This window comes from Megascapheus bottae, chromosome 9 (genome assembly GCF_031878675.1).
Source record: "Megascapheus bottae isolate mThoBot1 chromosome 9, mThoBot2.hap1, whole genome shotgun sequence".
Classification (NCBI taxonomy): domain Eukaryota; kingdom Metazoa; phylum Chordata; class Mammalia; order Rodentia; family Geomyidae; genus Megascapheus; species Megascapheus bottae.
In genome coordinates, this window is record NC_143517.1 from 60,289,993 (window position 1) to 60,314,400 (window position 24,408).

General features: G+C 44.2%; 1 protein-coding gene across 8 annotated transcripts in view; it reads right to left on the reverse strand.

Moving 5' to 3' along the window:
- The window catches only part of Asap1 (ArfGAP with SH3 domain, ankyrin repeat and PH domain 1), a 276,484-nt gene that overhangs the window by 219,829 nt on the left and 32,247 nt on the right, over nt 1-24,408 (reverse strand). For 6 of the 8 annotated variants that reach the window (XM_090339394.1, XM_090339398.1, XM_090339399.1 and 3 more), the window contains exon 2: nt 23,231-23,316. In XM_090339394.1, the coding sequence (XP_090195520.1) occupies nt 23,231-23,289 (59 nt within the window). In that variant the 5' untranslated portion in view covers nt 23,290-23,316. Of the gene's footprint in view, nt 1-23,230; nt 23,317-24,111; nt 24,241-24,408 lie in introns of those variants that run through there. The other 2 variants (XM_090339396.1, XM_090339397.1) reach the window with 2 other exon arrangements.

Below are 24,408 nucleotides of genomic sequence, written 5' to 3' on the forward strand. Positions count from 1 at the left end.
GCTTGTGCAAGGTCAACAGTTAATAAAATGGAGACGTGCTCTTAACAGCCAGTCCCAATCTCAGCCCTGCAGGCTTTTCCTTCCCCACAGAAGACTCTGCCTCATACAAGCCTCTAAAGGCCCCCCCATAAATGTGTTTTGAATTGAGCTGGCTCCCTTTTATGAGCTACATCATTTCTAATATAAGAGAGACAACCTCCAGAGAAGAAAAATTGTAGTGGTTTATAGGATTCCTAAAATCTTGCCATCTCTAGGAGTAAAAGATTTTAAATCTTGTTTTATTTCCGCAAAAGGAACCCTCCCCTGAAATGGGAGGAAAACTTATAAAACAACCAAGTTTTTCTTATCCTTTGATAAATTTGCTTGGTTTTACATGTAGCTGATGATCATTTTTGGTAGTATCTTAGAACTGAGAACTTAACTTTTATGGCCCCTTTTCAAGGCACCATTTTCCAGTTATTCCTATTTCTACAAACACTGCAAGCTCCTTGTAATCAGAAGGTGGGGGAGGAGTTCTAATTTTATAGCCCAAGAACGCCAGCTGCTTATGAATGTTTTGTTGGGTATATGGAGGATGGATGAAAGAATGAGCAAAAAGGAAAAGGTGGGATCAGAGGTAGAACACACAGAGGAAGGAGATGCTTCCATTGCCTTCTATCACCATAAGCAACAGTAGCCATTCAGAAATTCAAGAATACTGTGCCTTCTAACCTTTCACTTTTCCAGTGGGTCAACAATGGATTCCAGTTGAGTACCTTGCCCAGCAGTTCCCAGCAGGTATGTGAGGACTGAGGCCAGATGCCCTAGTTCCCAAGGGCTCTCACGTCTCCACCATTCCCAGTTATACTTTCAGTCAAGCCCTTGTCTTTAGTCACTCCCATTTAGAGACTACTAACTTAGCTTTTGCATTGCAATTATCAAGGGATTCCTATAAACATTTATCTACTATGCAACATCGATAACCATAAAAACTCTGGCATGCCATCACTACCATGACACCCCTAATTCTGAACAAGAACATGGCACCCCATGGTACTACCTTCTGTTTTCCTTCTTTCATTTCCACCTCCCTGCCCTCCCTACATCCTTTCCTGCCTGTTCTCCAAAACCTATTAATTCTAAATCCTCTCCATGCCACATCTGTCCTTCTTTAGAGCTACTGGATACAATAGCAGCTAGTTTGTGACCTTGGCATTGCAAGTCTGTTGTGGTATATTTTATAAGAAAACCACTCCTTACCTCATACCAGGAAGGCCCTCCAGCAAATGCAGAGAGCAAGTCATATTTCTCCTTTGCTAGTCCACTGTACTCTTGTGAATGACATAGTCCCAAATGAGGTCCTAAGTCTCTAAGGACATTCTCCAGTGGGTAAAGTAGCTTTTGGGTGAAGCATAATGGGCTCCTATGCAGTTCTATAACCTTTCCAGTGCTAAAATAGACTTGGAGCTGGGTTCTAATAGCTCATGCCTATAATCCTAGCAAGTTAGGAGCTGAGATCTGAGGATAGTGGCTCAAAACCAGGGAGGGCAGGAAAGTCTGTAAGAATCTTTCCTCCAATCACTCACCAAGAAGTTGGAAGCAGAGCTGTGGCTCAAGTGGTAGAGCACTAGCCATGAACGACAAAGCTAAGGACAATACCTAGACCCTGAGTTCAAGGCCCAAGTTTAAATGAGATAGAGAATCCATGCAGGATACCTGGTTACCTACTAATGTCATTCTTTGCATTCTCAACAGGTAATAAGTTAGACATTCCAGAAGCAAAAAGTGAAATAAAGATAAAACATATAAGACATAGCCTCTGTCATAAAAGCTCAGGAGTAGGTATAGGTATCATTTTTCAGTACAGCTGATAAAAGGATCCTAGTATTCAAACAAAGAAAAACAAGGGTATTTGAAAATGTGAACTATGAATATAAAGTGCAAGGAAAGGTAACTTGATGAATTGCTATCTCTCTGATTTGCTCAAAGCCCAGTGAGACCTATTTTTATGAGCACTTTTCAAATCTGCTGATTGTCTGTGGAAAAAAAATTGATAAATGGTAGCTATTTAGGACTTCAGCACTGAGAAGTATGCCATGTGGAATGCCAAGGAGGTTGGCTCTTTTGTTTCAACTAAATCACATCACCTCTCTTGGCCTAATTTTCTCTGTGGTTAAAACCATCACCCTAAGGCAGATACTCTCTGGGCTCCGGAGCAATATCACTACATAACTGGATGATTTTTTAAATTAATTTTTATTTGTTTTTATGCAGTACCAAGGATTCAAACTCAGGGCTTCATCCATAGTAGGCAAGCACTCTGCCACTAAGTCATGTTCCCAGCACCCCCCCACCTTTTAACCCTAAATACAAGAGGCTTCCAGCTCTATTTCAGAGGCTAATGAGAAGCCAGAAACTGTCAGAAGGTCATCAGGCAGGTCTGAGATGTGAACCTCACTGGTCACAGTATCCAATTGCTTTTGAAAACTGTGATTTCACCTGTAATGTATTGGAACTCACTAGCAATGACCATTATCATAACAGCATTTTGTCATCGTTTTTGTCAAATGTAGGGCGTTGCTTCATTTGAAAAAGGAAAAATGCCCACCCACTGCCAAGATTTCTTCCTAGCATATGTTATTGGTTAACATCTTTCTCAAATGTGAACATTCCAAATCACACCAGGGGCTCTAATTAAAAAAAAAATTCTCTTCAATTGCTAGCAAACCTTCTGACAGATGCAGCTAACTTCTGTTCACCATTTATTTTATTTTATTTTATTTTTTGCTTTGTTTTTGAAAACTTATTCTTTTCGCTCTGGACATAGATGATTGTAAGCATTAGAGACACTAATTTATAAACCAGATTACTCAATGTTGATTGGCTCCAAAGGCTAGGCTATTTTCAATATCATCACTTTATGTGTATATGTGTAAGAGAGAATGTGTATGGTAAGAGAGACAAGTAATAGATGAGAGAATTAGATTTTTTGCATGCATGTGTTTGTGAGGTCTGAGTGTAAGAGTGTGTGTGTGTGTGTGTGTGTGTGTGTGTGTGTGTGTGTATAAAGAGAATCTTCCGCAACATTTGGGTTTAATTTATCCATCAACTAATTTTAGCATCTTGAAATTATCAGCAGTATATACAAGCCTTTAAGATACATTTGCCTCTTCTTTTAGGAAGCAGTTTCCTGATTCTATATGATTCTCCAAAGACAGCCAATCGTATATCTCCTTCTCAGGGGGCTGGACCAAGGAACAACTTACATTAATAAGAACTATAAGCCAGGCCCCAGAGGCTCATGCCTTATAATCTTAGCTACTAAGATCTAAAAGATCTTTGAGGACAACCCATGGAGAAAAGTTTATGAGACTCCCATCTCCAAAATAACCAGTAAAAATCAGGAATAGAAGCATGGCTTAAGTGGCAAGGAGCCAGCCAAACAAGCAAGCTGAGTAAGCACAAAGCCCTGAGTTCAAACCCTGATATCAATAAAAGGAAAAAAAAGATAAAACCTAAAAGTCTACGATTTACTATCTATTGCATACAAGACTATTTATATACATGGATTTATTTCATTCTCACCAAAACCTACAAGGTAGCTATTACTTTCTTCATGTTTAATGTAAAGAGAACCTAAGCCTCAAAAGTTACATGCTAGGCCCAGGGTTCTGCAATGACTAAGTAGTGAGCTAAGATTCAAACACAAGTCTACTGAAAAGTTCACATTTTTCCCACTATATCAATGGTGCACTGCTGGATGTGAGATATGCCCTCCATCTGGTCTGTTTTTTGTTTTTTGTTTTTTTTTCACTAACAAAACCCACAGTTTTATTCTGATTCAGTCAAAAGACCCATCTTCTAGCCTTCCTTGTGGCAAGTGGCACTTAGTAGAAGCGCTATGTAAAACTTTTGAGGAACTGACTTATATAAAAGAGCTAACCTCTTATCTTTTCCTTTTGTTCCCATCCTGCTTCCTATAATGTGGATGTAATGGCTGATACTCCAGTCACCATTTTGAATCATGAGGCAGTATACTAAGGATGGTAGAACTAGACAGACAAAATAAACTTGAGTCCTTGATAACCACTGTGTACAGCAGGCTTTGGACTGTCTCCAGTCTAATCTGGCTTTAGTGGGGCAGGAGAAAAAAAAAAAAAACAAACTAATTGCTAATGTTATTTGTGTTTTGCTTATATACAGGATAAATTGAATCTGTCTTTATACAGTGGACCACAGAAATGCTAAACCAACTAAGAATGTGAGAAAATAGTCAATCTCAGAAGTGGTCAAATTACAATCCCACCAAAGTCATTTTCCCAACTTGTCCTCCACATTTTAGAATCAGTACATGGTACTGAATTATTTTGAGACATTCATTTTATGGAGTTAAGGAATCCTTAAAAAGGATGGTCTCAATTCATCAGACATTACATTTATATGTACTTAAATTTCATCTCAGAAATTGCTTCAGAAAATCAGACACAGAGGGGCCTACAGGCTCCAGAGGGTAGATTTCTGAAGAAGCAAATTTATTTATACAACCTTTGTCCAATTTGGTTAACAGAAAAGAGATGAGGCAGATTCCAAACATAAAAGTAAGATGATTATGTGTAAAGATTTTTTTGCTTTAAAAATCCTTACAATGCAATCATTTAAAATTCCAGAATTACTTTCTCTGCCAGAAAAACAGCAGTCTTTCCGAGGCTTAGAAATAATACTGTTTTTGTTTGTTGGTTGTTTTTTTGGTTTTGGTTCACTGGTTCTGGGGCTTGAACTCAGGGCCTGAGCATTGTCCCTAAGCTTCTTTTACTTAAGGCTTGTGTTATACGACTTGAGCCACAGTGCCACTGCTGGCTTTTTCTGAATAGTTTATTAGAGATTACTGTCTGGGCTGGCTTCAAATCACAATCCTCAGATATCAGCCTCCTGAGTAGAGAACCTTGTTTTGCTATTTAGCTTTTTATATAAGAGTTGTGTGATATTCATCAGTCAGGGTAATGTTTATAATCAAGAAGCAGCACAACGGAACTTAGAACTCTAAAGATAGGAGATCGGATCCTGCAAGGACTCTCTACACATCACATGACATTTGACAAAAGACACATGTTCCCTACTTCTAAACAAGGCTATTTCCAGTAACTCAGGAGATGTCATGAATAGTAAGTGAGCTGACATATATCAGCTAATTTGTCCCATAAATGCCCATCCAAGTCCAGTAAAACTGAGGTTTTACTATGGCTCCTTTTTTTTTTTTTATCCTAGGCTTGAGCTCAGGGCCTGAGCATTGCCCTTGGACTTTCTCAAGTCTAGAGCTCTACTATTTGAGCCTCAGCACCACTTCTGGCTTTTTTCTATGTATGTGGTACTAAGGAATCAGACCCGGGTCTTCGTGCATGCTAAGCAAGCACTCTACCACTAGGCCAAACTCCCAGCCCAAAATCTTTTTTTTTCCTTTCAATGAACTTATTATAACTAATATTATCTGCTCTGATAACATCAGTTAGAAATAAAGGAAAAGAGTTGAAAGGCCCTGTCTTAAAGAATAAACTGGTTATGGTGTTACTACATGCCTGTAATCTCAGCTACATAAAACATTGATTCCTACAAGTCAGGAAAGGATTTGATCTGGGTGAAACTATTGTGCTCTGGTGTTTAAATCCCAGACCTTCCTGTTACCAATGCCGAAACCACCAAGTTTTAGAATTAAGTTCCCTTGAAATACAGTCTCCTCTTCAGAACACAACAACAAAAAAAGAGCCGTTAGTTTCTGATTAAGCGGGGTATACTGTTTTGTGTAACTGCTTTTCAACAAGCTTTCATACTTGTTGGTTTTCTCGTCTCTACTGGTAGTGGGACTTGAACTCAGGACCTTGTTCTCAAGCTTGGCTTTTCTGCTCAAGGCTGGCACTCTACTCCTTGAGCCACACCTCCAACATCTAGCTTTTTCTAGCTCACTAGAACTAAGAGTTCCACAAACTCTTTTGCCCAAGCTGGCTTTGAATTATGAGTCTCAGATTTCAGCCTCCTCAGTGTAGCCAGGATGGCAATGCTGCCTGTAGGACTTAAGGATAGTGGTGGAACTCTCCTAGGAGTATTCAGCCCAACCTTCAAGGTGAATTATCAAAGAGGTTTTCCACACCAAGCGTCACTCCCTCCCCTCAGCCATCCGTCAGCTCTGGGAACTCATTACTGACTGCCTCACCTCCCTATGTTTCCCACCCCAGTTTCCTCACCGCTCCATTATGCTGGTCTCAGATCCAGGATGCTCAGACAGCTGCCATCCATGGTGGGCACCTGGAGGCTGACAGGCAGAAATGACCTAGGGCCAGGTCAGGGATGACTTAGGGTTATTGATGTGCGTTTGGTATCAGAACTCTTAAACCTTTGGACCCTCTGTGCTCAGGCTAAAATGCACCTCCCTTGGTTAATATTCTATTGGTCAGTGGAGGAGTACATCGTGGAGAAGCAGTCACCGAGAACTGGATGGGAAGATTAACAGGGGGTGGAAGAGTTGAGAGGAGGAAGAAAAGTTATGAAAGGAGGAGGGAGGGAGGGAAAGAGGGATGAATGAGAGGAGGGATGAATGAGAGGAAGGATGAATGAGAGGAGGGAAGAGGGAGGGAGGGAAAGAGGGAGGGAGGGAAAAGGAGGCTTTGGAAGCTGTAACAAAAAGCACAGGAGGGTAGACTCCAAGCAGTAAATGGAGAGAGGAAGGATGCCCCCATTTCTGCCCACCCACCATTACTCAGATTTCTACTTTGGTTCTGTTAGTCCTTACACAATCCTGGGAGTGAAGTAAGACGGTCCGCAGTTCACAGGTAAGGAAATTAAGGCACGAAAAGGTTAAATACAGTGCCCATGTCCTCACAAGTACTTTATTATTTATTTGTTTGTTTGTTTGTTTGTTTATTTGCCAGTCCTGGGACTAGAACTCAAGGCCTGAGCTCTGTCCTTGGGCTTTCTCAAGGCTAGCGCTCTATCACTTGAGCCACAGCGCCACTTCTGGCTTTTTCTATGTATGTGGTACCGAGGAATCAAACCTGGGTCTTCATGCATGCTAGGCAGGCACTCTACTACTAGGCCAAACTCCTGGCGCCCTACCAAATACTTCTGTGTGATTTCAAAGGCAAAACAGTTTTTCTCCATCATTTGTCTATTAAATTCTGTCCCCCCCCCCCTTTTCTCTCTCTGCTCTCCTTCAGATGATTTTAACTTGGAAGAATCATGAGGCAGAAGCAGTGGCCTCTTGGATGCACTGGGCAGGGCTGGTCAGGATGAGTCCACCTGCCAGGCCCACACGGACTCCGTACTCTGCACCAGGCAGCTGCTTTTCTGCCCTTATCTGAGGAATTCAGGGAAAGGCTAAGGTTACAGCCCAGCCACTGCAGTAATTCTGGCTACATACAGCCTGTGTGAGATCAGCTAACTCTAGCCTCTTAAATTGAAAACAACAACAAAAACAAATGGAAGTCTTGCTTTCCATGTTCATGTCCAAAGCAAAATGGGCCAGGAAGTGTGAGAAGTTTTCAGAGCCACCAAAGACACTGAGTCCAGATAAGGCACCAGAGGGACATCATTGTCCCCACCAACAACCCCACAAATAGCACACACATACATCCACATGCAAGCACATACACCCATGTGCACATGCACACATGCGTCTGCGTGTACAGATACATTTTAAATTCCCAAGCTCACACATGAATATGAAGCAGACACTCAGGAAACAATGTTTAACTAAGGCTCAGCAACTTAACTCTGCCCAAGCACCTCCTAAGAACTCAGCTCTGTGGGGCTCCCCAAGTGCCAGCAGTAAGATCAGGCCAGCTCTGAAGAAGCCCAGGGTCAGCAGGGCACACACCACACTGATGGCAGCCTCGCCCACTCTCTTTTCCTGCCCTGCTCTGGACATATCCAGGACCTCTTGGCTCCTTAGCCTTGGGGTGGGTCGAGGCATGGGACTGGAGGAAGGACACTGGGAAAAGGGGAGCACTCCCCTCCTCTGCAGGCTCCATCTGAAAGCCCTCCCCACACAGTCTCTTTACCTCCCACTTTCCACAGGAGTCCCTGGCTTTTCCCTTCATTCCATCAATGGAGGCCCCCCAGCACCCCACTTCCCTCTTGCAGTTTCCCTGTCTCCTCCCCCCACATTTCCTGGATGTTGCTCTCAGTTTATCCTATTTTGAGTATGCCATCTGTTTCCTGCTGGGACCTTGACTGACACAGGGAGGCAGCCGTGTAAACAGACAATTACAGTATAGAGTAGAACAATAAGAGACAGTATTGCTTCCCCACCAGCTCCAGGAGCATCGGCTCTGTATCCTACTTCTTCCTCAGTGTGTACCACTGAGAAACGGGGCAAATGCCAGTGCCCGCTTGGGAGTGTGGTCAAGTGAATCCATCAAGTTTACTAGAATGCTCGGCACTGGTCAGGCATTTTATCACTGCTAAGATAACAGCAGAATTTTTAATTTTTTTTCTTTTGTGTGTATATGTGTGTGTATGTGTGTGTGCTGCTCATGAGTCTTGAACTCTGGGCCTGGGCGCTGTCCCTGAGCTCTTCAGCTCAAGGTTACTGCCTGACCCGTTGAGTCACAGCACCACTCTGGTTTTCTGATGATGAATCAAAAATGAGTCTCATGGACTTTTTAGTGCCCAGGCTGGCTTTGAACTATGATCCGAAGATCTCAGCCTCCTAAGTAGCTAGGATTATAGGTGTGAGCCACCACGCCCGGCTTCATAATTTTGGTATGGTGTATGAACTCATGAACTAGTGCTTGCTAGGTGTGCTAGGCTCTACTACTTGAGCCATCTCCTCAGCTCCTTTTGCTCTACTTTTTTGGCGAGAGTCTTATTTCCCCCACTGGGGGACAGCAATCTCAGATGGTGGTTATCCTACCAACCATTGGCCCCAGAAGCTGGGATCAAATGCACACACCACCATACCCAGCTTTGTGGCTGAGATTCCTTAGGCTGGCCCCCAAACCAGATTCTCTGTCTCTACCTCCCAAGTAACTGGGATGACAGACATGAGCCACCACTCCCCGTGGCTTTAACTATGCAGTTCCTTCCGAATTTCAGACACCCAGCACATACCTGTTCACTGACTGGAGCACCAGGTAAATTAGGCATGGTGAAGAGGGGAGAAAGGAACAGTAGTAAAGGAAATTGGGAAGGCCTACAAAGAGCAGAAGCCAGCAATTAGGATGCCTAGCGAAGGCTGCTTAGGGCAGAGGAAATAGCAGATCCTGAAACACAAGTGGGAGATGTGTTTGGGTAAGTACTGACAGCTCAATGCCATGACAACAGGCTCTAAACAAAGACCGAGGCCAGGAGGATGCAAGGGCAGCTAGGTCAGGTCTTCGATATTCTAGCTATTCTAGCAAGTATTTGGGTCATTATTCCAAACGCCAGGCAGAGCTTCTAAGCTGGCGGTAGACATGGCTAGTTTTGATGCTGAAAAGGCTCAGTTTCAGAACTGCCTTTGACTGAGATACAACGTGAGTACAACACATCAGAAGTATTATACACAGGTTTGTTGAGCAAACTAAGAACGAAGGAAGGAATGCACCTCAAAGGCTCTATTCAGAGGTTCTATCCCTCCCTGCCTCTTTCCTTCCTTCCGACAGATGCCCATACAGCATGCTGTGATCTAGGCAAGTCACCAGTCATGGGTTTTCCCACATTTGCTCATGTGATTTCATTAATAAACTAAATATGACTGTGATCATAATAAAAAAGGTATTTGGCCTTTGCCCCTGATTCCTGGTACCAATCTTCGAAAACCCTTGTCATCTCTGAGTAAGTACCTACCTGACTCCTCAGAGTGAGGAGAAGCCAATTGTTTCTGGGTAGTCTCCAAAAGGAGCTGTGGGGAAGAGGGGCTGCGAAGAGTCTTCACTTGCCAGTACCCAATGATTTATCCCTCACTTCATCCTAAGTCACATGGGGCTTCCAGGCTTGGGAACACAGTGATGGCTGGGAGGGAAGCATACCCAGGGGGCCAGACAATGCCCCTTCCCCTCTCTTACCCCTCACACTGGGCATCTATCCCACTTAGCCTCCCTATGCTGTATCTGTTCTAACATACCAGTCATGAAAGCGAAGTGCTTTCCTGGATCCTATCAGTAGTTCTAGCAAATCACTGACCGTGAGAAAGCAGGTGTGTGGGGAAGGGAGGGTCTCTAGATTCATTGCTGGCTGGTCAGAAGTCCAGGTAACCTCTGGGACTTGTGGCTCTCATCTTTGTGCCAAATAAAACAGTGTCGGAATTAAAGTGAATCTTTGAATTACGGTAAATGAAGTGAATTACAGAAATTGGCCAGATACTGGTGAGTCATACCTTGTAAGCCTAGCTACTCAGGAAGCTGAGATCTGAGGATCATGGTTCAAAACCAGAACAGGCAGAAAAGATTGTAAGACTCTGAAATTAACCACGAGAAAACAAAGTGGTACTGTGGCAAAGTGTGGTAGAGCACTAGCCTTGAGCAAAAGAAAAAGAGCTCCAAGGGCCCAAGTTCAAGCCCTACAATTGACAAAGAAACAAAAAAAGAAGGAAGGGAGGGGGAGAAGGAGGGGAGAGGTGGAGGAAGGCAGGAAGGCAGGAAGGCAGGAAGGCAGGAAGGAAGGAAGAAAGGAAGGAAGGAAGGAAGGAGGGAAGGAACGAAGGAAGGCAGGCAAAATTACAGAAATTGCTTGATGTGAAAAACCCTAACCATTTGAAGTTAGAATTACTGTGAGAAAATTCATGGCACTGCTGATAATCAACTTTACTGGGGGACACTGCCTGCCTTGGGTTTGCTCTGAGACATCTCGTGGGCCCCACAAAGGACAGCACTATTCTGAGCCCCTGCCCCACTGACTCAGCTACTGACTCAACTGTCCCTCTGGGTGTGGCCCCTAGCAGCAGCTGGGACCAGCAAGATGCCACACCCTAAACAAGACACACCCCATGCGTGTCCTTGTCCTTGCTCTCTCAGAGGTCGAGACCAGAAAGGCCAGCAAGGAAGTCTGTCACCTGCAGCCTCACTCCAGACCCACCCCTGATATCCTGGGGAGCTGGCCCCTCCCCTGTAACTGAGAATATATCTGGTGGGTACTCTAAATCTAGGATGGCACAACCTGAAACAAGGCTCTGAGTGCAGGGGGGTTATTTGCGAAGTCATCCCAGATTGACAAACTGAGGAAATAAGTCAGGGACCTTCTGGTCAATATTGAAAGACAATATTGGACATTATACAAAAGGCACTGGGTGGGGGGGGTTGATGCAGTGCACACCTTACATTTGTGCCCGTGAAGACAAGAATGTTACACGGGATTTTTTTCTTCCACTCTGGTCCTCTGCTGGCTGAGGGCTACTTCCAGAATGTTAACTCTGGCCTCTGGCCAGAACCTGGCTCAGCCGCAGGGACCAGTAGGCAAGGGTGCCATGTCCAAAGAGAATAGCATACACACAGGGGACTCAGGTAGAGAGTTGTTGCTGAGCCTGAGGAATCACCAAGCAGACACAGTCCTGGTAATTCAGGAAGAGTGTGAACCACTAGGCACACAACTGTCACTGGAGGGGCAAAGCAAAAGCTCAAGAAACCCCCAAGACATAGAAGACATAGCTCTCCATCAGTGACAGAAGCCAGCCTATGTCACTCATGCACAGTTCAAACCATTAGCAGCAGGAGCAGACAAAATGGAGTGTAATAACATAGATCACTTGACCAGATAGATCCAAAATATTACCCTCTCTCCCTATGTCAGGAATAGAAAACTGACGAGTGGGACCATCTACATTTTTTTTCATATGTACATTTTCATTTGGACAAGCCACGCTTCAACTTCTTGGTCGATACTCACGGCTGGTGGCTATGGTACTAGGTGGCAGTGGTAGTGTCCCAGCACCACTGAGGAACAGAGGCTTCCTAAGGCACTGAGACTACATGAGGCCCAAGCATGGCCAAAGGTTTATGTGTCTGGCTCTGCACTCATCCGACTTCCAGCCCAACCTTCCTCCTCTCCCATACTACAGCCTGGCCTACTGCCCTTCTTATAACAGGCCCCCACTGGGGCCTTTGCCCATGCCATTTTCCTTCACCCAGAACATCCCACACCTCCGCATGTTTGACTAGTTATCCTTGAAGTCTAAATCCACAGGGGCCACTCTTCTGCCCACCTTCCGCCCTCCTCTCCATTCTCAATGCCTGCTCTGTCTTGACCCTGGCTTATTACTTTGTTCTAAACCAAGTGCTGGTAGCTCACACCTGTAATCTTAGCTACCCAGAAGGCTGAGATCAGAAGACTGGAGTTCAAACCCAGTCAGGGCAGGAAAGTCCAGGAGACTCCTATCTCTAATTAGCCACCAAAAATAACAGAAGAGGAGCTGTGGCTCAAGGGGTAAAATTGAGATAAAAAGATAAGAAATAGAATCCAGGCCCTGAGTCCTAGCCCCACTGTGTATATACACAGACACAGACACAGACACACACACACACACACACAGACACACACACACACACACACACACACATACACACAGAGACAGAGAGAATAAAGTAAAAAGAAAAAGCAAAAGCATTATGGGGTTTCTGCTTTGTTGTGTTGTGTGCCAGGCCAGGAACTTGAACTCAGAGCTCAGGGGCTATCCCTAAGCTTCAAACCTCAACCCTCAGATCTCAGCCTTCTGAGTAGCTAGGATTACAGGCATAAGCCACAGGCACCCTGTCATCTTGTTCTTTAATCTTCATCTTCTAGAGCAATGCCTGACAAAATAGCACATACTTAATAAATGTTTGCTAAAAATTAATAACTCTTCGGTAGAGGAGAAACAGAGCAAAAGGAGAGCTCACATTCCCTCTGACATAGATGATAAGATCATTTGTATTCCAGAGACAGAATGCTGTCACCCAGTATGTTACTGTTCAAAACTAGAAACACAGTAAATAATAAGATGTTTGGAGAGGAAAGGTAGTAGATGCTTTTACCACAAAGTGGGGTTCACACAGAGGCTGGGGTTGAACAAGAATGTGGAGGATGAGAAAGGCATCCCTGCCATAGAGAATAGCATGTGCAAACACCTTGTGTCACAAAAAACGTGCCTTCCTTCTCTACAAGTTCTTACAACACATGGGCTTGCAAGACTCCTTACCCATTCTAATACCTGGGAATGACATCTTGTCCCATCCACTTTCTTCCCTTCAGCTCATGCCAGACCCTTCCCCTCAAGCATTCCAAGTCTGCCCCCAGCCAGCAGCCAATGAGCTTCTCTGGTAAAGAGAAACAATTTCCAGGGCACAGGAGGCTCTAAATTCAGAAATACCAGGGACCCCTGGGGGAGTTAGCTTGCCTAAGAAAACAATGGACCTCAGACACCATACTATGTGCCAGGCACCATACTAAACACTGCAGTCAGCAGGCTGGTTTCATCCTCAACAGAAACCTGTGGAATGTATTATTAGCACTGAAGAAGAAAGTTGGGGCTCTGAGGAGTTCGAGGTCACAAAGCAGCTAAGTATATCAGATGGAGGGGCTTCTCCATGGGTATATAGTATTACAACGGAAGGAAGGATGGAAGGATGGAAGGATGGAAAGAAGGAAGGAAGGAAAAAAGGAAGGAAGGAAGGAAGGAAGGAAGGAAGGAAGGAAGGAAGGAAGGAAAGAAGGGCACAGATCTAATGACACCCACAGCAGAGCTGAAACCAGGAAGGCCCTAAGCCAACACTTGTCTCTGAAAGAGGACCAAGAAATGTAAAACAGCCTCCCAGAAAGGAGAGGGATGGCCTAGATCTCTTTGGCGGTCTGGTGCCATGAGAAGGACTGAGTTCCTGGTTCTGCTCCAGAGCTGGCCATCTGCCCAACATGGAGCTCAGGGTGAAGGGTATCCTTTGTGACTCACAGCTGAACTTGTAGCTGAACCGTGTTGGGGAAGAGTCAATGTGCCAATGGTGCGCTAAGCCGCACAAAGGAGCCACAAGTAAAGGAGGAGAGCATCCATGCCTCCTGCCTTATTCAGATATGGCCTGCCCAATTCTTGAGGAAGATGGACATGGCTGACTCATGGAGGTGTATGTAGGGCTCATTATAAAAGACCAGAGACTCTTAAACACCCCCTAAAGGTGCTGAAGTTGGCCATTTGTTATTTTGCCTCCCAGCAACCCAATACTCCTTTTTCTGGTGAGTGTATTCCTAGTTCCCATTGGCCAAGCCATTCATTCCTTCAACTTCATCCTCAACTCTGAACATGAGCAGGTGACTCGGGCCTGTCCTATCAGAATATTCTATCACTTGGTCCGCAGTGAGTGGTTCAAGATGAAGAATACAGCCCAAGTTAGATCAATGGGAATCGTTTCAGAGACTTGGTTTGAGAACTGAGACACAAAGATGTATCTACCAGAGCAATTGTGCTGGTAAGTATAGGGCTTGTGGAGATCACATGTGGAGAAACTGAGAATAAAGGCAAAGTGGCTTGTGTTTATGATTCCAGCTACTCGAGAGGATGGTGGGTCAAGGCCAGCCCAGCAGAAAGTTCTAGAATGCCCGTTTCAACCACTTGCTGGAGGTGCTGGTACCTACTGGACATCTTCAACTCATGTCTCAGTACCATGCACTGGAGCAGTAACACAAGCAGATACAGTGGTCTTGTGGGCTGGAGGGGGTGGCAGACATATCTAAGGGGTCAAGTCAATCCAGACTGTTACAGCACTAGGGAGAAAACACCACAGAGAAGAAAAGCCAGGGAGGTGAGAAAGATCTATGTGAGGAACTTGCAGGAAAGCTTCAACTGTGGGATGTGAGGGGCAAGGTGCTGGGAGAGGGGGGCTAAATATGTGGGAACAGAGGCCTGTACATAAAGGAACAGCAGGGAGCCATCTCTAGCTGGAAGGGTACTGGATGATGGGAAAGAGAGGAGATTCTTGGGGCTGATTGGCTACAGAGATGGTCAGGGGTGGGACTATGCATTTCAGACTAAGGAAAATGCATAGAAGGTGTTAGGGATATTGAAAGGTAAAACAGAAGCACAGAAGAACAGTGTTACGGGAAAAGGAGAAGAGAACAATGTTAGACATGCAGGCTGCTTATTCCCAAAGAACCAGACATAATTTGGCTTTCAGAAAGGTTGTGGGATATAAAATCTTTGCCAAAGGACTCCTGTGTGGAGGGATTGGTTCCCAGTCATTTGTGTTACTGCAGCACGAGGGTGCTTACTTCACTGAATCTGCCCATGATGGACTCACGCTGAACGGGCCACTAGAAGGTGGGGCCTGGTTTGAAGTCACTGGAGCTGTGCCTTCAAAGGGATTTCTGGTTGCCGGACCCTCCTTCCTCTCCCCTGCTGTGTGTTTCCTGGCTGCCATGAGGTGAGCAACCTCCTCCATCACACATTTTCAGGTTTCTGTATCACCACAGGGACTAAAAGCAATGAGCCAGGAAACCGTGGACTAAAACCTCTGAAACTGTTACTTAAAGAAAGCTTATCTCCTTTTATGTTGCTTTCTCAAAGACTATGTCATAGCAGCAAGAAGATAACAAGAAAACATTAAGACAATTTTTTGATTTGAGGCTTATTTGTATATGCATAATGAGTATCTTAGGGCTATGATATTATCATAGATACATAATCAACATTTCTACATTGGTTTGAGCTAAGTAGACTATCTGAGAGACTGAGACAAAGGACAACAAGAAGCAATCTAGACTAGTAAACTGATTTTAGATAGAGAGTGAGAAGTTGGGCCAAATATTTTCTGGAAGCTCAACTGACTTGTAGATTGATACCAAAACTCTGACATTTGGACCTAGGACTACAAATGGGATAAAGGATAAGGGAGCAGGGAGTTCATCTTAAAAGGCTTTCTTTAAAATCTAGGATAATCACAACATAGTTTATATATGGGAAAACTATAGCCAGGTGCCAGTGGCTTATGCCTGTCACCCTAGCTACTTAGAAAGCAGAAATAGGGAGGATCACAGATCCAGGTTAGTCCAAGCCAAAAAGAAATTCCCAAGGCCTCAAACCAATCAATCGCTGGGCATGATGACATGTATCCATCATCCGAGCTATATTGGTATAAAGTGAAAATAGAAGGACTAAGGTTCAAGCTGGCCCAAGGAAAAAACAAGATCCTATTGCAAAAATAACCAGCGCTGTATACTTTTTTTGACACAAGGGATAGAATGCCTCCCATCAAGCTTGAAGCTTTGAGTTTAAACCCAACATAATCAGGGAAGAAAAAAAAAAAAAAAGGAGGGGGAGATTACAGGTTCTGGGCCATACTGCTTGAAATTGGATTTCTTCTGTATTCTACTGCCAAAATAGCCTTAAACAATTTTCTGATTCTCCAGAAGCTTCAGATTGTCTTTAACACATAAATAACAATACTATCTACTCCTGAGGTTGCTGTAAGGATTAATTGTTAATAAATAGCAAGTTCTTGAGATAATATGTGTCTGGCTCCTACCAAATACTCAGAATACTCAGTATTAACATTAATTGTGGGTTTTTTTTCTTTTTTCTTTTTTTTCTATCAGTCATGGGGCTTGAACTATGGGCCTGCATGTTGTCTCTGAGCTCTTCAGCTCAAGGCAAGTGCTCTACCACGCTAAGCCACAGTGCCACTTACGGTATTCTGGTGGTTAACTGGAGTTGAGTCTCATGGACTTTTGTGCCCGGGCTAGCTTTGAACCACGATCCTCCTGAGTAGCTAAGATTACAGATATGTGCCACTGATACCCAGCTACTAATTGTTTATTTTCCAAAAATTTTTCTTTTTGGTTGGTCGTGGGGCTAGAAGTCTGGGCCTGGGCACTGTCCCTGAGCTCTTCAGCTAAAGGCTAGCAATCTACCACTTGAGCCACAGTGCCACTCCTTAAAAATTTTTAATTGTTATTATAAAGGTGATATACAGAGGGATTACAGTTACATACCAGGTAATAAGTACATTTCTTTTTAGACAATTGCTTTTTCTGGTGCTGTTAGTAATTTATGCAGAGTACCAAACACTGGATTTCATATGCATTGTCTTTGGTAGGAAATAGTGTTGTACCCATTTTAAAGACAAGGAAACTTGCCTAGGATCACACAGGCAGTTTCAAGGTGGAGCCAGCATTCCTATCCAGGTCAACTACACAGACTCTGCTCCTAATTACGGCAGTTCAATTCCACCCAGCGATGCCCAGATGGCTGGTTTATGTCCAGTGCAGGGAGAAGAATGGCTGACTAATGCACTAATTGAGCTTCTGCTTCAACTTGCATTTCCACAGGTAATGGTTGTTTTTAAATTGGTGTTGATGTGCTTAGACAGTCATGCCTAGCTTAATGATGGGGTGATACTGAAAACTGCAGCACTGGTGATTTCACTGTGATACAAACATCCTTAAGGATACTTATACACACCTCGATGGTACAGGTCAAAAACCACTGCATAGAATCCCTTTGATGTAATGAGGAGACATAGTAAATGGGAGACTATAAGGCCACTGCAGTTATATTGTTTTACAGGCAGGCTTTTTTCTTATTAAGAGGATGCTGGGAATTCATGCCTACTTGGGAGGTGAAATCTGAGGATTGCAGTTCAAAGCCAGCTGGGGCAGACAAATCCATGAGACCCTTATCTCCAATTAACCATCAAAGAGTTGGAGCTGTGGCAGAGTGTCAACCTTGAGTAGAAAAAGAGTGTCAACCTTGAGTAGAAAAAGCTAAGGGATGGTGCCCAGGCCCTGAGTTCAAGCCTCAGTACTGGCATGCACATGCATGCCCAACCCCCCCCCCACACATACTCCTTTTGACATAATCAGGAAACACAGTAAACAAGAGATTTTCCTTATTAGGAGGACACTCTACCTAAAAGTCTAATGAATATATAAATGAATGACATTCAGTATCACCATCAAGTCGTACCGACCATGCATTTTTCTCTACTGTGCTTTTTTGCAGACATCCCACCATCCCCCACCTAACGTATTATACTACACTGCAACACAAATTCTCCTGCTCCCATGGAATCACTGCATGCCTGGTCCACAGCTGACTGTCCAGTTTCCGATTTTGGCAATTACAAAACAACCAGTATCTTATTCTGCATTTCATCAATGTGGATGGGAAAGTTAAGAAACTACAGCTTTGGTATTTCTCAAATGTATCTGCATCAGATTAATCTCAGATGGTTAAAATGTAAATTCTCTGCTCTGATTCAAGGAATAAGAACCTCCCTGGGGAAGACTGTAGGCTGTGTGGATTCTTTTTTTTTTTTTTTTTTGAGCTGGTGGTGGGGCTTGAACTATAATCCCCAGATCTCAGCCTCCTGAGTAGCTAGGATTGTGGGTATAAGTCACCAGCACCCAGCAAATGTGTGTGCTTTAACCAGTTGCCCTGGTGGCTAAGGCACAGATTCATGATAGGTATTACTGCCCTGCCTAACACAGCAGTCATGATTTGCAGTTCATTTCAACTCCTTAAAACTAAGTACAGTCATGGTGGGCTGGTGGCATGTGCCTATAATCCTAGCTACTCAGTAGGCTGAGCGCTGAGGACTTAGGCAAGCCAGCCAGGGCAGGAAAGTCTATGAGACTCCTAGCTGTAACTAACCAGAAAAATCTAAAAGTGGAGCTGTGGCTCAAGTGGCAGATAGCTGGCCTTAAGTGAAAAGCTAAGGGTCAATGCTCAGGTCCTGAGTTCAAGCCTCAATATTGGCATCAAAAAACAAACAAACAAACAAAACCCAAAACCAAAAAAAAAACAAAAATAAGAACAAAAAAAAAATCCCACAAATGCACAGCAAACCACTGAGAAATCCTTTCTGGCCTGTATATCTTAGGCCTAAATCAATGCTCATTTAAAGGATGTATTGTGCATGTTGAACCAAGGCATAAAACTTGGTCACCCTTTTTTAATCAGTATTCAAAGCATACATACCTATTAATTACACTAAAGAGATAACTATTATCCATCCTATTAAGTTGGAAAGAATCTATCCGCATAATCTGTTTTCTATAAGACACTCTGCTTACCATGAAAGCCAACACTAGGCAACAATGACTAAGGTCGATTTTTCTCCAGGCCACAGACTCAAAGAAATACTTGGGTATTACTCAATTGGTCTACATGACATACACAAAACAGGAAGTTGACAAAGAATCCATACCTAGTAGAAGAGCAACTGTCCCCAACTCAAAGAATAGCAAGTAATAGGGAAGATGTGGGGAAAAAACAGGAACTTTTGTTTACTGTTGGTGGAAAATGGTGCCTATAATCCTAACTACTCAGGTGGTAGAGATCTGAAGAGATCTGGAGAATGACAATTTGAGGCTAGCCAGGACAGAAAAGTCCTCAAAACTCCAAAAAAGAACCAGCAAAAAGCCAAGCTAGGGGCACAGCTCCAGTGGCAATGGGAAAGCCTGACAAGGAAGAGGATCTGAGTTCAAATCCCAGTATCACCAGGACAGAAAGAAACAGCAGCAACAAAAAAATAAAACAAAGGACAGAAAAGAGGAAAAGCAGGGAAGTGAGAGGAGTGTGGACAGGGAGTTAGGACAGGATGAGCTTTCCCACCACTAAATTTAGGGTGAGTTTCCTGCCTGGATGTATCTAGCTGAGGAACAGCAAGGCTGGGGAGCAGCCAGGGAAATTTTAACCAGTTCCCATTACACCGAAAGGGCAGTCATGGTGAATGAGAATGCTATTTTTCCAACACACATTTCTGTTTCCTCTTCCACCAGAACCCTAAGGCTTCCTCACCCCTCCAATTATGTCAGCAATGCAGAGTTGAGAGGTCAGCCTTCCGTGTCTAGCTCCAGGGACACACTTCCCGCCATGTGCAGCATGCATTCCTGACCCCTGCCCTGGAACCAAAATGGGACATCAGCTGGGCCCAGGGAAATTCAATTTGGGCTGATGGCCGGCGGCATGGCAATGACAGGGCATGTGCCTTGACATTTGGAAAGGCATTCCCATAGCTTGGCTAAGGAAGGTATAAAGCTCAGGTCAGCTTGTTCATACAGATGGAAAAAACCCTGACTCGAAAGGCCAGCTGCTTCATGGCTGGCTGCAAGCTTCCATTTGCTGTGTTTCAGCTTCCAGCTTGGGGGAAAAAAAAAAAGGCAACAGGAAGCTGCACAACCCAGATATGTTCTCTATTGTTTCTCTGCCACGGTCTTCCATGCCACAATTGCTTCATGGTCCCTTGCTAGCTCCTCTAGCCTTTCTGGCTGTTCCAGCCTCCATACCTATGATCAGAAGGAAAGATAAAGAAGGAAAGCAGGCATTTTTCCTTCAAGAATGCTTCCTGGAAAAGGCGCTTGATGCTTCTATATTATTTGAATGTAGCTTTTAATTAAAAACCAACAACAACAACAACAAATAAATAAATAAATAAATAAATAAATAAAAGAAGCCTAAGAAGTAAAACTTGATTCTAAGAAAACTCTTACCAGCCTGAGCGTTATCATCACCAAAGAAAACAGAGCTTTCTGTGTCCTGCTAATATTTATTGAAAGCTTATTATTGAGGAATAAGCTCTGTAGGCAGACTATTAAAAAGTTTTGAGTCCTGGATCCTGTGACCTCAGAAGAGCTACTGAACCTCTCCCTGCTTCTGCCCATCTGTAAAATCCTTACTATGTGCAAGGGATTCCTGAACATTAGATGAGTTGAGACGCATGCCTGGAACACAGTAGGTAGTACCTAGGTATCAACTGCTGTCACATTTACAGACTGCTCCACATCACATTACCACAGCTGTTCCTGCCTCCCAATTCTGCTGCCATTGCTACTGCTTCTGTTGGCATGGCTGCTGCTTCCATTAGTGCCACTCAATCTATGGTCCCCATCACTGCCACCTCTAGAGGACACTGCACTGAGTGGGGACACAATGGCTAGTAGGGAGCATAGGGAAGGTGTTGAGATCTACTGCTCTTCTATTTCCTGCTTTGGGTACTGGTTTCTTGGTTGTAAAAATTCATTGGGTGGCATTCAGCTGTTGGTGGGTCACTCCTGTAATCCTGGCAATTAGGGAGGCTGAGGTCAGGAGGATTGTGGTTTGAGGCCAGTCCAGGCAGAAAATTCTGTAAGACCCCATTGGAATGGAAAGAAGCTAAGTGCAGTGGTATGCTTCTGATTCCAGGCTCGGTTTCCAAGTGAGCATCCAGACAGGATGTGAGACCTTACATAAAATAGAAGGGGGCTTAGAAGTATGGCTCACAAAGTCAAGGCCCCTAAGTTCAAACCCCAGGACCACTAAATTAAAAAGAAATCCTTGGGTGTCTCACATTTCAGACTGTAAACACAACATGTTCATCTCATACTTCATAGAAACATGGCATGCACCCAGACTGTGACAGAACACAAGCAACACCCTCTGCTCCCTACCACACAGGCAGTCCTAAACATAACACAAGGTCCTGGATCTACCTTCCTACTGCCCAACTGCCACATCCGTCCACTGTGTGAGAGTCATGTGCCAGAACCAGCTAGGATGCTTGCGATACAGGGTGTATGAACAAGACACGTCCCCCTCCGCCCTCCAGTAAGGCTCCATCCAGAAAAGGCAGGAGAGGACAACATCAACACTGTACAGATTGACAGCCATCCAATGAGAGCCAGCCACACAGTCTCCACTGACTGAAAACAGAAGTTCCTACACACACACACACACACACACACACACACACACACACACACACACATATATTCACCAACAGCGCATGGTTTCTCTCATATACAGCAGCTAGATCTACAATGTATGATAAATTATCAAAACTCAAAGCATTCACACACAGTTGAGAGCAACACAAAGGTGCAATGCATATGTGCCTCTGATCATACAAAATAATATTTATTGAAATAAACTCCAGGAAATGGAAATGAGAGGTTTTTTCTTTTTCTCTTCTTTTTTGCCTTGTTTGGGCAGGAGGTAGAGAGTACAGGGAGCACAGAAATGGAGGGATATGGGATGAACAAATGCAGCAGTGTTTCGCTGTAGAAACTATGTTGAAAAGGAACTATGTGGATAGGAACAGGAGGAAAATCTAGGAGAGAACAAAGGAAGGGCTGGTGACACTGTCCAAAGAGAAATATATACTTATGTAACTGTAACCCCTCTAATACATCACCTTTACAACAATTTTTTAAAAAGTAAAGAAGGTTTCAACTGGGTACTGATGGTTCCCATCTGTAATTCTAACTACTCAGGAGGCTGAGATATGAGGATTGTGGTTCAAAGCCAGACCAGGAAGGAAAGTCCATGAGACTCTTATTTCCAATTAACCACCAGAAAACCAGACATGACACTGTAGCTCCAGTGACAGAGCACTAGCTTTGGGCATAAAGAAGCTCAGAGACAGAGCCCAGACTTTGAGTTCAAGCCCTACAACTAACAACAATTTAAAAAAAAAAATGAGCCCTACTTTCATGGGCTATCCATGATGGTACTCACCCCTGTAATCTCAGCTGAGGCCAGCCTAGGCAAAAAGCACACGATCTTGTTTTGAAAAAATAAAGCAAAAAGGACTTGGGGTGTGGCTCAAGTGATAGAGCACTTGCCTTCAAAGTACAAGGCCCTAAATTCAAACCCTAACACCATCAAAGAAAAAAAAACCTCAACCCCTCAAACTATCTTCATGTTAAAATTAAATAATCCTTGTGTTCAGCGTGCCTATCTTATTCAAAATCCTTTTCTCTGTATCTTCTCTAACCTGCACTAAAACAACAAAAACCAAATCATTATTCCCTTCTTTTCTTGACTAAGGAAACAAGACACAGAGACAACCAGTGGCTTGTCTAAGTTCACACAACAGGTCAGTTTCAGGACACAAACCCCAAACTGGCTTCTTGGAAATGGTGGACACCAAGACCCAACTGACTTAGATTCTCAATGGACTTGAGATTCTCATACTGCACAAAGTTTCCCTGCTGGGGGTCCAGGGAAAAGCATGGACATAGACATGGCTAACATGTCACCTGCTACTGTTGGCAGCAGAGTTTCCTCTCACCAACAATATCCCTGACTTCTGGAACCTTCACGCTCCTGACTTTCCTTCTGAATGAAGAACATGGATTACGAATAGGATAGAAAATACAATCCACATATACCAACAAGCTCATTGCCACCAACAGTCACGTGGATTGCATTTGTGCAGATTTCCCCTATTTGTGGTTTATGGCATTTTGCATTCTGACCCTTCCCTGTTCCCTTGCACCGGTCACCCATGGTCCCTCTTCCCTCCCCAGGCCAGGCTGTCTGGTCACAGCCCTCTGCAGAATCACTCACCGATTCCATAGTGAATCTCTCGAGGAAAAACTGGAGAGCCTGGAGGCCGAAGATCTCATGTCTCAGCCGTCACATCCGAAAATGACCTGCAGGAAGGCAGGAGAGAAGGTGATAGGTCATCCACTGGGCGGAAGAGCTGGCCTCAGGCCAACACTGTCCCTGCTTGGAGGTGGTGAACCCTGACAGGAACCTTCCTGTGCCCTGGAATGGCTATCCAGTATTTTGAGGGATAACCTGTGCAACCCCACTTAGGAGCCGTCACCTCCATTGGTATCTGTGTAAGGAAGCCTCAGGGATCCTTCTGGCGTTCTATTTCTGGCTCTACGTTGGAGAGCAATTTACAAGTCATTAACTTCTGTACACGAAGGCTCTTAAACATGAACTTAACAGTGTGCTGCTGGGTAAGAAAGACTGGCTGACAAACAGACCGGCAGACACAGCTATGTGCCCACAGGATGGCAGAGGTGTTCTCCTAGCCAAAGAATCAGACCCATAAAGGAGGCAGAGATAGAGATAGATGGACATACATACCCCAAGACAGGTCCTCTGAACCTGGGAGGTGATTTCAATTAACTCATGCATACCAAAACTTAATTAATTGCTGAGTGTACTAAGTGTACACTTCCTACTAAGTGTAGGAAGTCTGGGATGAAAGGTGTTGCATAAGGGAAGGATTGCAGAATAGAGGGGAAAGAGGTACACGGGGAATGCCTTGAGCCAGGGGTCTGCTTGGTTCTTCCCCAGGGATGAGCCTGACACCTCGATCCAGGCCAGAAACTGCTCTCTCATCTTTCTACCCAATCCATTCCCTACTTATGGCTATCTTCCTTGCTAAAGATCTCCCTCCTTCTCTACCTTGGACCAAGCCCCATCATTCTTACCCTAGGCCACAACCATTTCCTCTGGCAATGTGGTTTCCAGTGCTGAAATCAGAATAATCTCTCTCCTCTCCTCACCTCTTCTCTGTCTCTTCTCTCCTCTCCTTTCTCTCTCTCTCCTCTTCTCCTCCTCCCCTTACTCGTCTGCCACTCCCTCCACTTCCTTCTTATTCTTCCTCTCCTCTCTCTCCCCTTCCTTCTCTCCTTTTATTACACTAACAATAACAGACAACTGCATCACAAATGTAGCACCAATCACCATCAACCCATTTTCAGTCCCACCCACCCACACCCTCTCCC